General features: G+C 44.1%; 1 protein-coding gene across 1 annotated transcript; it reads left to right on the top strand.

Moving 5' to 3' along the window:
- Positions 1–620: 620 nt before the first annotated feature.
- Positions 621–13,937, top strand: Wbp11 (WW domain binding protein 11). The gene is made up of 12 exons (XM_059258719.1): positions 621–773; positions 2,507–2,615; positions 3,111–3,142; positions 4,212–4,305; positions 5,259–5,455; positions 6,228–6,361; positions 6,462–6,661; positions 7,137–7,328; positions 9,621–9,725; positions 10,767–11,060; positions 11,587–11,769; positions 12,961–13,937. The coding sequence occupies exons 2-12, from the start codon at positions 2,552–2,554 to the stop codon at positions 13,392–13,394; spliced, it is 1,929 nt and encodes a 642-aa protein (XP_059114702.1). The 5' UTR covers positions 621–773; positions 2,507–2,551; the 3' UTR covers positions 13,395–13,937.
- The last annotated feature ends 240 nt before the right edge of the window (positions 13,938–14,177 follow it).

Genomic DNA, 14,177 nt, shown 5'->3' with positions numbered 1-14,177 from the left:
GAACGGGGGAGTTATGTTTTCCTCTGGAAAATCTAAAACATGTATCCTTGTTTCTCTTTTAAAACATATTTTTTGTGTGTGCAGATTATCAATTAGTGAGTCTCGCCAGGAAATGATTTTTTTGTTCGGTTCTACACATGCTGCGTGTTTACGAGCCACTACCGAACATCCAGGAGCACCAGGCATCCAAAGGGCTGATGTGTGCGGAGCACTTTTTAAACTCGGTGCCTAATGTCATTCGGGAACTTGTTTCCAAATGGAGGCATTCCCGAAGGACAGCATCCATTTACACCCTACACAACAAGGGACAAAATCAACACACGACTCTGCCCTGTAGATGGACCGATACCTGACATCTCAATAGAAGGAGCTTCCGGAAATACGTCAGAATTCCGAGAGAGGTAAAGCAATTGGCCAATCGAATAGCAGTTTCCTTCTTTTTATTCTTATTGGACGATATCAGTGTCAATCTACAAGCTTCGGAATGAGGCGGGCTCTTGGCTGACAGAAATCCAATCGGATGTTGGATTTGAGCGGAAGCAACTCTGGCCCTGACGTTGCCGTGTCCTCTCTATGGTCCCGGGACTCAGCAACGCGGCGAGAGCGTCGGCCGCGGGTACAGGAAGTGACGTCAGGATGGCGGAGGGGCGCGAGGTTTCAAGATGGCGGTGGCTGGGTGGTTGACCGAGAGGCAGAGGTGAAGGCCCCGTCGCAGGAAGGACGCTGGGACCGCCCGCTGCCCGGCCTCGCCGATCGGGGAGCCCCGCAGTCGCGTGAGTGTGCGCGGTCGCGGTGCTCCGTCTCCCGCGACGCCCTCCGGGGCCTGCGCAGCCGCCGCAGAAGCACCAGGCCCAGGGGCCACGCTCTTCCTCCGCTGGCCCGGGGTCGCGGGAGCTGCGGGCTTGAGGGCTCCGGGGCCCGGCGTGGCGCAGCGGCCGACGGGTCCCCGGCCGAGCCTGCCCGGTGGGTTAGGTCCGCTTCGGGAACGCGTCGGCCGGTGCCTTGGCTGGACGTCTAGCCGCTCGAGTCGGTATCAACCGTCGCTATGGTTTCGGCGGTTGCGGTTGAGGCCTCCTTCGGTGGACCTGGACTGCTCGGGTTGCACTTGTGCTGTCTGGGTTCTTTGGACCCGTTCTCTCCCAGATGCTTCTGCTTTTCGGAGAGCCGCTTTTGTAGACGAAGGCATTACGGTCTTGTAAAAATTCTCAGTGACTCGTGGCTGCGGTGTGTTCAGTTGTGGGAGGGGGGGAAAGGTCAAAACGTGAACCTGAGGCTCCTTGAAAAGGGGAAGCACTAAAGATAGGATCAAAAATATAAAAGCTTGTATCCGTGCTTTTTTCTAGGTCTCTATAATCAGTACTTCGCTTACCTTCCTCCCATCATCCTGGCCCCCTTGTTTTCTGATAACGAAACATTTTATAATGAAATAATAGCCACCGAACAGTTCTGAAACACCTAGAAGTAGCAGGTAGCCGGGCCTGATCACTTGATGAAAGAAGCATTATCTAAAAAAACCCGACAAAGTCTTAACAAAGGAGCCAAGGCAGTTAGAGTTGTAAGGTCTATAAAATTCATCTCAGGATCTCCCTATTCCCTACCTTTACAGGTATCTTTTTAAGAAAGAAAGTAGATTTATTTAGTGTTCATAGGGAGCAACAAGGGGGTGCCTGGAGCCAAATGTCTGTAGTTTCAATGGGAAACATTTATTACTTTTTTATTGGACAGGTTAAATTTTGAAAGTTAACATTCATTCATTTTGAATAGAAGAGGAAGAACTGATACTAATAAAAGCCTTGAAAATATTTTCTTACAGTGACTACCACTTTTAATTACCTTAAGATATATAAATCAAGAGTCATAGGTACTAGTAAGAAAATATATATGTTAATATTAAGTTTGGAAAGTTCTAATGTGTCATTATTTGGGGGGAGTCATGAATCATATTTGACTTGTATTAAATCTAAATTAAATATGTTTAAGTTAATTACTTTTTACCATCTGTGGGGTGTTGAATGAACAGTACACATGCCAAGGAGAAAAGTCAGAACGTATGTCTTTGAGCCTAGATCCATTACCCCACTTGTATTTGATTTCACCTTATGTATAACGGGGGCATGTAGAAAAAGGACTAATGACTTCTTATACCATGGTTTGTATCACATTGTTAGAACATTTTCTAGTTAGTTTTTGTTTTGTTTGGGGATAGTCTCTTACGGCTCAGTCTGCACTCCAAGTGCGAACTCCTAGTTGATTTTTTCACTTGACAGAGCTAAGTGTTCAGTTGGTGAGATAATGATATCCCATTGCCTTGACTAATACATGTTAGCTTTCCTGTGGTCAAGAAAGGTAAAGCCATATGATACCTTCACAATTAAGGAAAGAGCGAGTTCTTACAAAACTAATAATCAAAGGGTTATTTCTTTCTAAAAATTGATGGAAATTCTAAAAAGGAAGACATGTTAAACATACTGGAAAACTGAGTTTGTTCTTTTTTTTTTATTCCAGTTTTTTTTTTTTCTTAATGAAGAAGTAAACCATATAAATTGTCAACATGGGACGGAGATCAACATCCTCCACCAAGAGTGGGAAGTTTATGAACCCCACGGACCAAGCTCGTAAGTGCTGTTAGTGTGGAAGAGGAAAACACTTCAGAGACTAGTTCACTGGGGCTTACGCGAGTTCAGCCTTGGCAGGAGTGAGTTAGTTGTGTAAAGTCACGTTGAATTCTTAGAATTAGTTCACATGACTAAAATGGTGAGAATGTAAATCAGTTAAAACCATGTTTCTTTGTCGAAGTTGGTTGGCTTGAGGGATAAAATTGGTAAAGTCCTTGTGTTGGAATTTTTAAACAAGTGAGTTCTTAAGTGGTTTTTGGTGTTTGAGCATCTCGTTTTCTCCTTATGGTTCAGTTATTCCTGTGTAAACAAACATGTTGGCGTTTGGGGTTGTGGGGGTTTTAAGTGCTGCCGTCGTCTGTAGGTGGAAGCCACTGATGCTCTTACTTCTCCAAGTGTTGATAGGGAAGCCTCAGAGGAGAACATTGTGTGTGTTGTCTTGTGATGATGTTAATGTTGAAGATCTGAGTTGTATGGTCTCTTCCCTCTCTTTAGGAAAGGAAGCCCGGAAAAGAGAATTGAAAAAGGTATGAGTTCAGATTCTTTCTGTGTATTGTTTGAGATTTGTGAATGAAAATAACATTTCAAATTATATGCCAGAAAAGATGCTTTATACTTCTAATGAAAACCCGAAAATTGACTGTTTAATAACTGATAAAACTTTGGAGATTCGATTCAGGGTAGCTTGTATGACATTGTTTATGTTTATTTGATTCTCCTGCCCAAAAGTTTAAAAAAAAAATGCTTTGGGGGCTGGCGTGAGGCTCAGTGGATTGCAGCACACACTGCTTTTGCAGAGGAGCTGAGGTCCATTCCCGGCAGCCATGGGTGGCTCACAACCGTCTGTTCTCCAACACCCTCTTCTGACCTCCACAAGAACCCATAAACACATACATTCACACAAACACACCCATAAATAAAATTATATTTTAAAATGCCTTTTGAAAATAATTCTTAACCTGAGTGTGGTAGCATATGCCTATAATCCCAGCACTTGGAATGTGGAGATCAGAGTCAAGAGTATCAGGAATTAAAGGCTAGCTTTTTATTATTATTATTATTATTATTATTATTATTATTATTATTATTATATCAAAATGTAGCTGCTTTGTTAAAAGTATGGAATGAATGCCAGTAAATGTGTTGCTGGATGTCTTTGTATATCTCGTCAGCTATTGCATTTTGACAGAGGACTTACAGGAGTAAACGTTAGGTATCCCTCTTTAATGTGTTCAGGGACTTTTTATAATCTCTGTTATGCTCTTGTTTTATTCTTTAATGTTGACTCTTTGAAAAATTTCCCTACCCAGCATAGTATTTTTTAATTTAACTGCAGCCCTTGCTTTTTGTTTTTAAACAAGTTTTTCTTTTTATGTAGTTGCTGACAGTCTAACTGGGTTGAGAGAAATACTTCCCAGGAAAGCACATCTTTTTAGTAAAGTCTAAATGTTGTTGAGAGCAAGAGCTCTCATAGCTAAGAGTGGTTAGAAACCAAGGGGAAATTTAAAATTATTCTTAGATTCCTGAGGCAAATTGAAGTAAAAAAATGTCCTGAGCAAGCAGCTTCTCAGTAGTCTTCTCTTTTGTTTTTCTAAGAACAAAAAACAGCGCATGATGGTCCGAGCTGCGGTTTTGAAGATGAAAGATCCCAAACAGATTATCCGGGACATGGAGAAATTGGATGAAATGGGTAAGAGTGTATGAAAAGGCCAGATTTAATAACGGCTATAATAGTGTGTTGTACACAGTGGCGGCAGTGTAGGCCTAAGAAAACAGAGCAACCAGGTGGCATTGGACACCATGTTTTTTTTTAATGTTATGGAAATAAAGTAAAGAGATAAGATTTATTGCAAGCTGGAGATCACATATCTTACAAGAGAGAAACCGTTAGTCATTTGGAATTAATTACTATTACTAGATAACAAAGGCCTAGTCTGGCCAGCTCACTTTATAATTGCTCAGATTTAATTATATTTTCCCTTTGCCGTTATAACTTAGTAGAATAAGAAAAGGCATGCACTCAAATTCTTAGTCACTAGGAATGATGCAATAATATATCTTCTAGATTTGAGTAAAGTTAATAGGAAGATTTGAGGAAGAATTTAATTCAACTAGTACTTCAAGAAAAAAAGGAAAAAAATCTTAATCATAGGGGCCCTAGTTCCATTTATAAGAATCTAAACTAATTAAAATAGAAAGGTGTGCCTTAGCTTCCATAATCGAGACATCCCTATAAAACTGCCTCTCAGAGGAAGCCTAGACTCCTCCTAAGGACTGTCTGTGTCTGCTCTGCTCTCCAGCACAGCGCCAGTGAACAGCTGCTTGGGGTAGAAAGTGAAAGGTGTGTGTGCAATTGGTGGTAGCTGGGAGACAAGGCCATAACATCTCAGCAGGTAGCAGGAAAGCTGCTCTTTGATTTCCAGTCCCAGAGTGGACTAGGCATGCAACTCCAGTGATAGCGTGCTAGCCTGTGAGTCAGTTCTGCGAAGGAAGATACGATTGGGCACTACTGGGCGTCTATCCCCCTTAGCACAAAGGACTCAACAATGAAATGGTGGTATCTGGGTCTAGTTTGTTATAAAGGAGGTTTTTATTGATGAAGTAGCTCTTCGTTTATAGTTCTCTAATCTGCTTTTCTCCCAGAGTTTAACCCAGTGCAACAGCCACAGTTAAATGAGAAAGTCCTGAAAGACAAGCGTAAAAAGCTGCGGGAAACCTTTGAACGAATTCTACGACTTTATGAAAAAGAAAATCCAGATATTTACAAGGAATTGAGAAAGCTAGAAGTAGAATATGAGCAGAAGAGGGCTCAACTGAGCCAGTACTTTGATGCTGTTAAGGTAAGCTGCTCTTGAGAGAGGACCAAATGTGTTTTAGTTTGCTCTTACAGTTAATGGGGGATTGATCATTCTCAACCTCTTCTTTTTTGTACTTGTTTTTAAAATTAAATGTTCACCTTACACTCTAGCAAATTTAGATCTTACAGGTAAAAGTAAATGTGTTGCTAATAAGGAGAAATAGCAGGTGAGCCCAGGCATGGTGGTGCACACCTTTAACCTTTGCCTGGGGTTGGAGACTGAAAGAACATGGGTGGGGCCCAGCCAGTGTTGCTTCTTTCCGTTACTGCTCCATGTGCAGACCTGTGTGAGCTTTTATAGTTTAGTATAAATCTCCTTTATTGGGGCAAAATCGAAAACCCAAATGGAATGGTTTTGTAAAGTAGATGGTATGTTTCCAACAACACAGGACAGAGTCCCAAGAAAGGCGGATGAATTTTAGAGACTAGATACTCTAGTATGATAGATGTGTGTTATTGTCCAGAGTATTACAGTAGCCCTGCCACTTTGAACTTGGATTTCTTTAAAACCAAAGCTATTTCAAATCATATTGTAAAAGAATCAGCTGGTTATAGGAATTATGAAAGAAAGAATAAGCTGTATTTGGGTCCTTTAAGAAGAAATGATAGATTTCTTTGAGTCCTTGGTAAGTTTGGCTTGAGGTGTTCAGCAGCTGTTTTTCATGGTCTCTGTGTTAGGTGGAAAACATTCAGAGGACTAGAGTTGTCAGGGTTGGGTTGGATCAGTGCCATACCACTGGGTTTCTGTGTTGCAGAATGCTCAGCATGTGGAAGTAGAGAGCATCCCTTTGCCAGACATGCCGCATGCTCCTTCCAACATCCTGATCCAGGACATTCCGCTTCCTGGTGCCCAGCCACCCTCCATCCTTAAGAAAACCTCTGCATACGGGTAAGGAAGCCCTATCAAAAGGACGCACTCGACTGAAGTGCCACCGCTAGTTCTCACTGCCACTCTAGAAGTAGATCACACAGTCGCGTTCTCTTTACAGGCCTCCGACTCGCGCAGTTTCTATCCTTCCACTCCTCGGTCATGGTGTTCCACGTTTGCCCCCTGGCAGAAAACCACCAGGCCCTCCACCTGGCCCACCTCCTCCTCAGGTTCTGCAGATGTATGGCCGGAAAGTGGGTTTTGCTCTCGATCTTCCCCCTCGTAGACGAGATGAAGACATGTTGTATAGTCCGGAACTTGGTATGCAGGGGCGGGTTTGCTCTTGTGTCCTCCTCAGTATTGTTCTGTGTTGGCTGTACTTAACATGTCTACCACAAGAGAACATAGGAAGGAAGTGAGGACATCACATGCTTACTGCTGTGTCTCCCCAGGGATAACTCATCAGACCTGCCTGATGAGAGCACCTTGCTTCCAGAGAGGTGTCATATGGATTCCCAACTTGAGTAGCTCTCCCCGGTTTATTGCCAGATGACCAGAATTAGTGATTGTGTGTGACTGTACACGATTGTTTCTAATACAGTGTGTTTGAGCTTCTCTTGGGAAAACAAAAAAGTATTTAAAACAAGTACCCGAGAAACTGTCATCACAGTACACGATAGCTGACATTGCTCCAGAAGTCTTTTTCCATGTTCTGTGGAGTTCAAATAGGTAATCTGGTATGTCTGGGTACCAGCAAGGCCAACCACACTGCTTGTTCCTCTCTTTCTGTCGCCAGCTCAGCGAGGTCATGACGATGACGTGTCCAGCACCAGTGAGGACGACGGCTACCCCGAGGACATGGACCAGGACAAGCATGACGACAGCACTGAGGACAGTGACACTGACAGGTCTGATGCCGAGAGTGAGGGCGACGAGTTCGGGCACCGGGACGACAGCGAGCGAGACAACCCCGAGGAGAAGAAGTCGGGTGCGTGCAGGTGGTGTGCCGCGGGGGGATTAACACAGCTAAGCCCGGTGTCTGTGTGCTTTACTGTGACTATCATGTTGACTTTGTGTATGCGGGTGTTTGTGCACGCCCGTGAGTGCCCATGCATGCCACCACACATATGGAGGTCACGGTTGGTTCTCTCAGTTCACTATGTTTGTCCTGGAAATTCAACTTGGGTAGTTGGGTTTGATGACAAGTGCCTTATCTCCTGAGCCAGTTCACCAGCTCGGCTCAGGACCAGCTTTGAATCCTGGTTTGGTTTTAGGCTGGCCTCAAATTCATGGTGGTCTCCTGCTTCACCCTCCCAGGTTTTGAATTACAAATAGAAGCCACCATACCTGGCCATTTGTCCTGATAGTTTGAAAAGTTGGGATACATTATTCTTAGAGATGTTTGTGAGGAAATGGCCATTAGTTTGTGGTTTTTTTTTGGGGGGGGGGGGCATGTAAGAAATTCCACTTTGAGGTAAAATACAAGTATTGAGTACCATGAAGTTGCTAGCACACGCTGTCGTGAACGTGCTGTAGGAAACGAAGGAGAATAGCAATGTTGTAAATAAGCTTATTTAAATATCTACACTGGAAGCCTCTTAGATTTTCTGTTAACAGTGTCTAATATAAACCAGGGTCATAACTGCAGGTCAGGTGTATCTGTAAATGAGAATCACGGGCCTGTTTTTTCTTTTTAAAATATTTATTAGCCTTGCTGCAATGTCTTAGTTGGGAAAAGTGCCTGTTTTAGAAAGTTTTGTGTATGTGGCGCTGGGGAGTAGATGTAGGACTTTGATGGATGCTAAATACATTGTTTTGCTCTGTCCCCAGTTTTACGCAAACAATGTCAGGTTCTGTCAAAAGAGAGCACACCAGCTCTGTCAAAGCCCCGAGCTGAGGAGCATTGAGGACTGTTCGTGTGATCTGCAGTGTGGTGTCTGCGTACTGTATTTGTAGTTATAAACACAGCAAATGCTTGCCCTAGCATTTTTCTTTGTAAAGATTTGTGTGTGTGCATGCGTGCGTGTGTGCATGCAGGTGCCTGCCTGCCCGTGGGTGTGCAGATGAGCATATCAGGGTGCTCCTGGAGGCCAGAAGATGACAGGAAATCTCTCGGAGCTGAATTTTCCAGGCCCCTCAGGATTGCATAAGTGCTTTTAACCACTGAGCCATCTCTAGCCTTTCCTAGTGTTTCTTAATCGTGATTACAAATGGAAGGGCTATCAAAAAAATCTATTACAAGTAGTTATGGAAGACTCTTAAGTAGGAACAGGTCTTAGAAAGAAGAGAGGAGCTAGAGCCCCGTGGGCTACATAGTCTCCCCCTTTCTTCTGCTGCCAGCTGTTGTTGGGGGGTTGGACAGGGTCTCACTATAGCTGGCTAGCTAACATAGAACTCACTTTGTAGACCAGGCTGGCCTCAAACTCACCGAGCTCCACCTGCTGAGCACTGCACTAAAGATGGATGCCAGCACCCTGTTTTTCTTGTATGGCCAGCAGCATGCGTGGTCCTCACATGGCTGTGCCAGCTGTCTAGTTTCTCATCCAACGTTTATTGCTTTCTACATATTCGAGCCTTTTTTCTGGGTACCAAAACTGCAAGACTAAAGCTCACCCTCAGAAAGTGTAATGTTTGCAGTGTGCAGTTGGCAGTGTCTGTCAGGGTAAGAAGTCCTGTTTCTAGTTTACTAAGTTTAGTTTACTAAGATTGTTGTGGTGGAACTGGCGGTGGTAGGGAGTAATCAGTTGTTAAGCACCTGATAGGCTGTGACTAAGATTTTCCCCACCTGTTAGGTGCCTGTTGTCATAAATGACATTGCTGATTTTCTGGTGCTGAACCCCCCCTGCATGCTTGTGAAGTATTCTCCTTTCACAGCACTGTTGGGCTCGGTTTCTGTGTTGGTTGATAGGTTAGACTTGGTCTAGTGGGCGGTGGTTTCATGACTTGAACAGCTTTCATCCTTCCTATGACTTAATGCTTGACTGCATTGCTAAAGAAAATTGTTGCCTTAAGACACTTTACTGTTTCATTTTTTATGTTTTGGGCATAAAATTGCATTGGCTATTCAATTTATATATTTTTAAGTAAATTGTAAGTTTTAAATCACCATAGTATGCCACCAATTCGCTCAGCATTGATTATCTTGACTCTGTCTCTCTGCACTTCTCTTCTGTCATGGGTTATGGTCATACCTAGTGTGTATAGTGTCTACATTATAGTGACCATTTTTACTGAATTTTGATGATTCTTGTCCATCTCATTTCCTTCCTTGACTGTTTAGGTCTGAGTGTCCGGTTTGCTGATATGCCTGGAAAATCAAGGAAGAAGAAGAAGAAGAACATGAAGGAGCTGACTCCTCTTCAAGCCATGATGCTTCGGATGGCAGGTTAGAAGCAAGGATGCCACTTGCTTAGCATACATTCTTTTATTTATATTCAGCAGCTCTGAAGTAAGTCTTGCTCTGTACTGTATAAAACTTAAGGTGTGTAGCCATTTGGTAGGCTGCCCCGAGTTTTACTGCCAGTAAGCCGTGGAAATGAGTGGTTCTGGGTGCCGCATGTGTTCTCAAGCTGGTGCGTGGAAGTGGGAAGACAACTTGTGGGAGTCTGGTTCTCTGCAGCTACCAGTGGATCCCATGAATTGAACTCTGATTGTCAGGCTCAATGGTGAGCCACCTTGACAGCCCTGAGTGACATTTAATTCCAAGTCTGTCTTGTTCTACCAGTCTGGGCTCATTATACTGCTACACTAGTTACAGATGAACAGAATACTGCTTGGTTGTTGTGTATTTAAATAGTAAGAAAAGGCTTAGGGGGTTGATGGTTTTTAAGAATAAGTTTTCTTATTTTTATATATTTATTTATTTGGTTTTGGGAAACAGGGTCTGTCTATGTAGCCCTGGCCATCCTGGAACTCACTCTGTGGACCACTCTGACCATAAAGTCAGAGGTCAGCCTGCTCCTGCCTCTCAAGTGCTGGGATCAAGGACATGCCCCTCCACACCCAGCTATGGTGTCTTTCTTCTCAGTCACTGTTTGTTCTCCAAGCTGTAAAGCACAAGTCCGTAGCTAGTCTTTGTCCTGCCAGCCAGCTCCCAAATCATGACAGGGAGACTTACTAAGTATGAAAGCTTGGCCTATAGCTTAGGCTTGTTTCTAATTAGCTCTTACAACTTAAATTAACCCATTTCTGTTCATCTGTGTACTGCCACATTGCTGGCTGGTACCTCTCCTTCTCCTTCACGTCCTGCTTCCTCTCGTGTCATGACTGGCTACTGTGCTCTTCTTCTTCCCAGTGTCCTCTCTGCCTAGGTATTGGCCTCACCTTTTTATTAAACCAGTCCGAGTGACACATCTTCACAGTGTACAGAAAGATTATTCCACAACACAAGTCATCTCTGTTTACCTGTTTTACACTTTTCTTTCAGGTCAGGAAATCCCTGAGGAAGGACGGGAAGTGGAGGAATTTTCGGAGGAGGATGATGACGATGACTCTGATGATTCTGAAGCAGAAAAGCAATCGCAAAAGCAGCATAAAGAGGATTCCCACTCTGATGGCACATCTGCTGCCTCTTCCCAGCAGCAGGCTCCTCCACAGTCTGTTCCTCCTTCCCAGATACAAGCACCTCCCATGCCAGGACCGCCACCTCTTGGACCACCGCCTGCCCCACCCTTACGGCCTCCTGGACCACCTACAGGCCTCCCTCCTGGACCACCTCCAGGTAAGCTCCCCTAGAATGGGGGGTAAGCCTTTTGTTTCAGTGAATCCAGAGTGATCATTCCCCCAACATATCATGTGTCATCAGTACTGATGTTTTCTGTTTCCTCCTGATTGCATTCTCTAAGCTGTCAAAGATTCTCAAAGGGTTCCATTCTGGGAGCATTGCTGGTAGCTTGGAGTTCTGACAGTTGCCTCTTTTTTGTCCAAAGCTCTTTTTTAGAGTCTTTTATTTTTGGTTATGTAAGCTGGATGCTTGAACATAATTGTACTTCCTTTAGTACTTCAACATGGCAGACTAGCCCAGTTCTGCATTGGTATCAGTGAATACCATCTCATATATTAGAGCTGGGACCTAAATCTAGATCTATAACAAATCTGATGCCCTTTTTCTAGTGCTCAAATATTTGTTGAATGAATTTTATTTCACACTTTGTGTTTATAAAGTGATCTAACTTCTGAATAAAATGATCATGTGAGTTGCTTTTATACCACCATTATTTGTTTGATATTGTTTTTTCTCCTTTCAGGGGCTCCTCCATTCCTGAGACCACCTGGAATGCCAGGAATCCGAGGGCCTCTACCACGACTTTTACCTCCAGGGCCACCACCAGGCCGACCTCCTGGCCCTCCCCCAGGTCCACCTCCAGGCCTGCCCCCTGGCCCCCCTCCTCGAGGACCCCCACCAAGGCTACCTCCTCCTGCACCTCCAGGTAAAGTGTTCCGTTTCTGTAGCAGAAGCTAGCCCTGGCCTTTGTGCTCTAGGCACATTATCACCTGAGGGAATCTGAGCATCTTCCAGTGGGTCACATGGAGTTGTGTTCTTCAGTGGGCATTCCCAAGCAAATGAACACTACAGAGGTTCTCTGTCTGAGAAGTTTTCCTGAGTGCGGTATAGTTGTGCCCTGTGGGTCCTCAAAATTACCACCTTCAAGCTGAAATCACAGTTGCCTCCTCTACCCATTGGGCTTGTAGTATGGCCAGATTCTGCTTTATCACACTGAATGTTCTCCTTTAATCTGAAGATTCTAAACACACCAGCTGCGCCTTTTTCTTTGTCTTGGTGGCATGTAGAAGAACTGAACTCAGATGGTCAGCAGTTTAGATTTGCTACAGTCTGCTACTTTCTAGACACTCTTGAGTGGCTTTTGAAGAAAGGAAAAATCTGTGGGGGCTGGAAAGATGGCTCAGCAGTCACTGAGTGCTCATCCAGGAGACCCTGGTTCAATTCCCAGCCTCCACATGGCAGCTAACAACTGTCTGTAACTCCAAGATCTGATACCCTAATGCAGATACACATGTAGGCAAAACACCACTGTACATAAAATAAAAATAAATTATTTTTTAAAAAGGTGTGTGTCACAACACCTAGCTATTTAATTAAAAAGAAAGTAAAAATCTGATGTGGGGTATGTATGTGTCATAGCTGTCAGAAGTTTGTGAACATAGTAAGACAACATAGTTACAGACTCTCCTTCCATTTCCTGTTAGAGCCAGGACTAAGACTGTTCACTGTATGAGAGTGATAGAAACTAAATGATTAGTGCAGGGGGATCAACCCACCCTTGACCTTAATACCATCACACCAGACAGCTAGAGGAGCAGCCTGGAATGGCCAGACTGGAAATCATGTTCAAAACCAGTTGGGATTGTCAGCTTGATGTCAGGTTTTCCAAGTAGGACAGTGTTTGGAGGAAGTGATACAGACTAAAGGTGAACATTATTTTATAGTATCCTATTCCGTTCTATCAGAATATATTCCTGACTTTCACATAGCAGGTTCTATAAGGTCATTTTATTTACTGTAAATTACTGCTTAAAAAACAGTATCAGCCTATGTTTAAACATCCTTAGTGGCAGTCAAATGCCATTCGTTCTTACACTCATTCTGCCTCTGCATTTAGGTATCCCTCCCCCTCGTCCTGGCATGATGCGCCCACCCTTGGTGCCTCCTCTTGGACCTGCCCCGCCTGGGCTTTTCCCACCAGCTCCCTTGCCCAACCCAGGGGTGTTGAGTGCCCCACCCAGCCTCATTCAGCGACCGAAGGCGGATGATGCCAGTGCAGCAACCATCGAGAAGAAAGCCACAGCGACCATCAGTGCCAAGCCCCAGATCACCAATCCCAAGGCAGAGGTCACACGGTTTGTGCCCACTGCACTGAGAGTACGCAGGGAGAATAAGGGGGCTGCTGCTGTTCCCCAAAGAAGGTCAGAGGATGACTCTGCTGCGCCTGTTGCCAAAGCAGCCCCCAGATCTGGTCCTTCTCTTCCCGTCTCAGTGCAGACTAAGGACGATGTTTATGAAGCGTTTATGAAAGAGATGGAAGGGCTGCTGTGACAGCTTCCCGGGCCAGGACAGGCTTCTGTTGAGAGCACTGGTTTGTGGAACAAGAGGCTCTTGTTAAATTCGAGCATCGGCCACTGTCAGGGTGTTTCCAGGTTCAGTTCCAGGAGCCTCCTAACGCTTGCCTTGCTGGGATCCCTGCACGGGGTTTCTTTATACTAGACCAGGATGGGAAGCACTGCTGCTAACACCATTCCCTTGGACACCACCATTTCAGCCCCTTTCTCCCCTCCACCTTGGGAGTTATATCAGAGAGGTCTTAGTTACTGTTCGACTCGTGTGCTCTAGGCACTGGAGTAGAGATTGCTGAAGGGAAAGAGGTTTATTTCATCTTGACTTTTGTGTTTGAGTTATTTTTAATATTTTCCTGTAAATATTTTGTAATATTTTACTTGTAGTGAAATGGATTACAATGTCATTTCCTATTTCAAAGCAGGATATTTGGGAAGAAAATGTACAATTCTTGGATTAAAGTTATTTCCCACGACCTAAACTCTGAGTGTTTCGTGAAGAAATAAAATGTTCCATACCAAGATAGCTTCTGTGTTCATGGTAATGTGTAAACAGTTCCTGGTTTGTGGGCAGAACCAGCACACAGTTACAGCATCGGTTCTCAGGAACTGCCATAGCTCATGCAGAAATAGAATGGATTTCATTAGAAACATAAGAAGTAACTGCAATCTAAAGGTCTAGAGGAAAAGTTCCTTTAAGATTATATTGGCTTCCCAGAAATTGAGAGGTGTGAACGATGTCTCCACTTGACTGCTTAGACGTACT

Source organism: Peromyscus eremicus, chromosome 3 (genome assembly GCF_949786415.1).
Source record: "Peromyscus eremicus chromosome 3, PerEre_H2_v1, whole genome shotgun sequence".
In the NCBI taxonomy this organism is placed as follows: domain Eukaryota; kingdom Metazoa; phylum Chordata; class Mammalia; order Rodentia; family Cricetidae; genus Peromyscus; species Peromyscus eremicus.
This window is presented reverse-complemented; position numbering and strand designations above follow the sequence as displayed.

What these genes read in the sequence shown, in the direction of transcription:
- Wbp11 (XM_059258719.1), top strand. Translation starts at nt 2,552, where the DNA reads ATGGGACGGAGATCAACATCCTCCACCAAGAGTGGGAAGTTTATGAAC. An exon ending in AGTACTTTGATGCTGTTAAG is followed by an intron (nt 5,456 to 6,227) that starts GTAAGCTGCTCT and finishes TCTGTGTTGCAG; the next exon opens with AATGCTCAGCATGTGGAAGT. An exon ending in CATGATGCTTCGGATGGCAG is followed by an intron (nt 9,726 to 10,766) that starts GTTAGAAGCAAG and finishes CTTTTCTTTCAG; the next exon opens with GTCAGGAAATCCCTGAGGAA.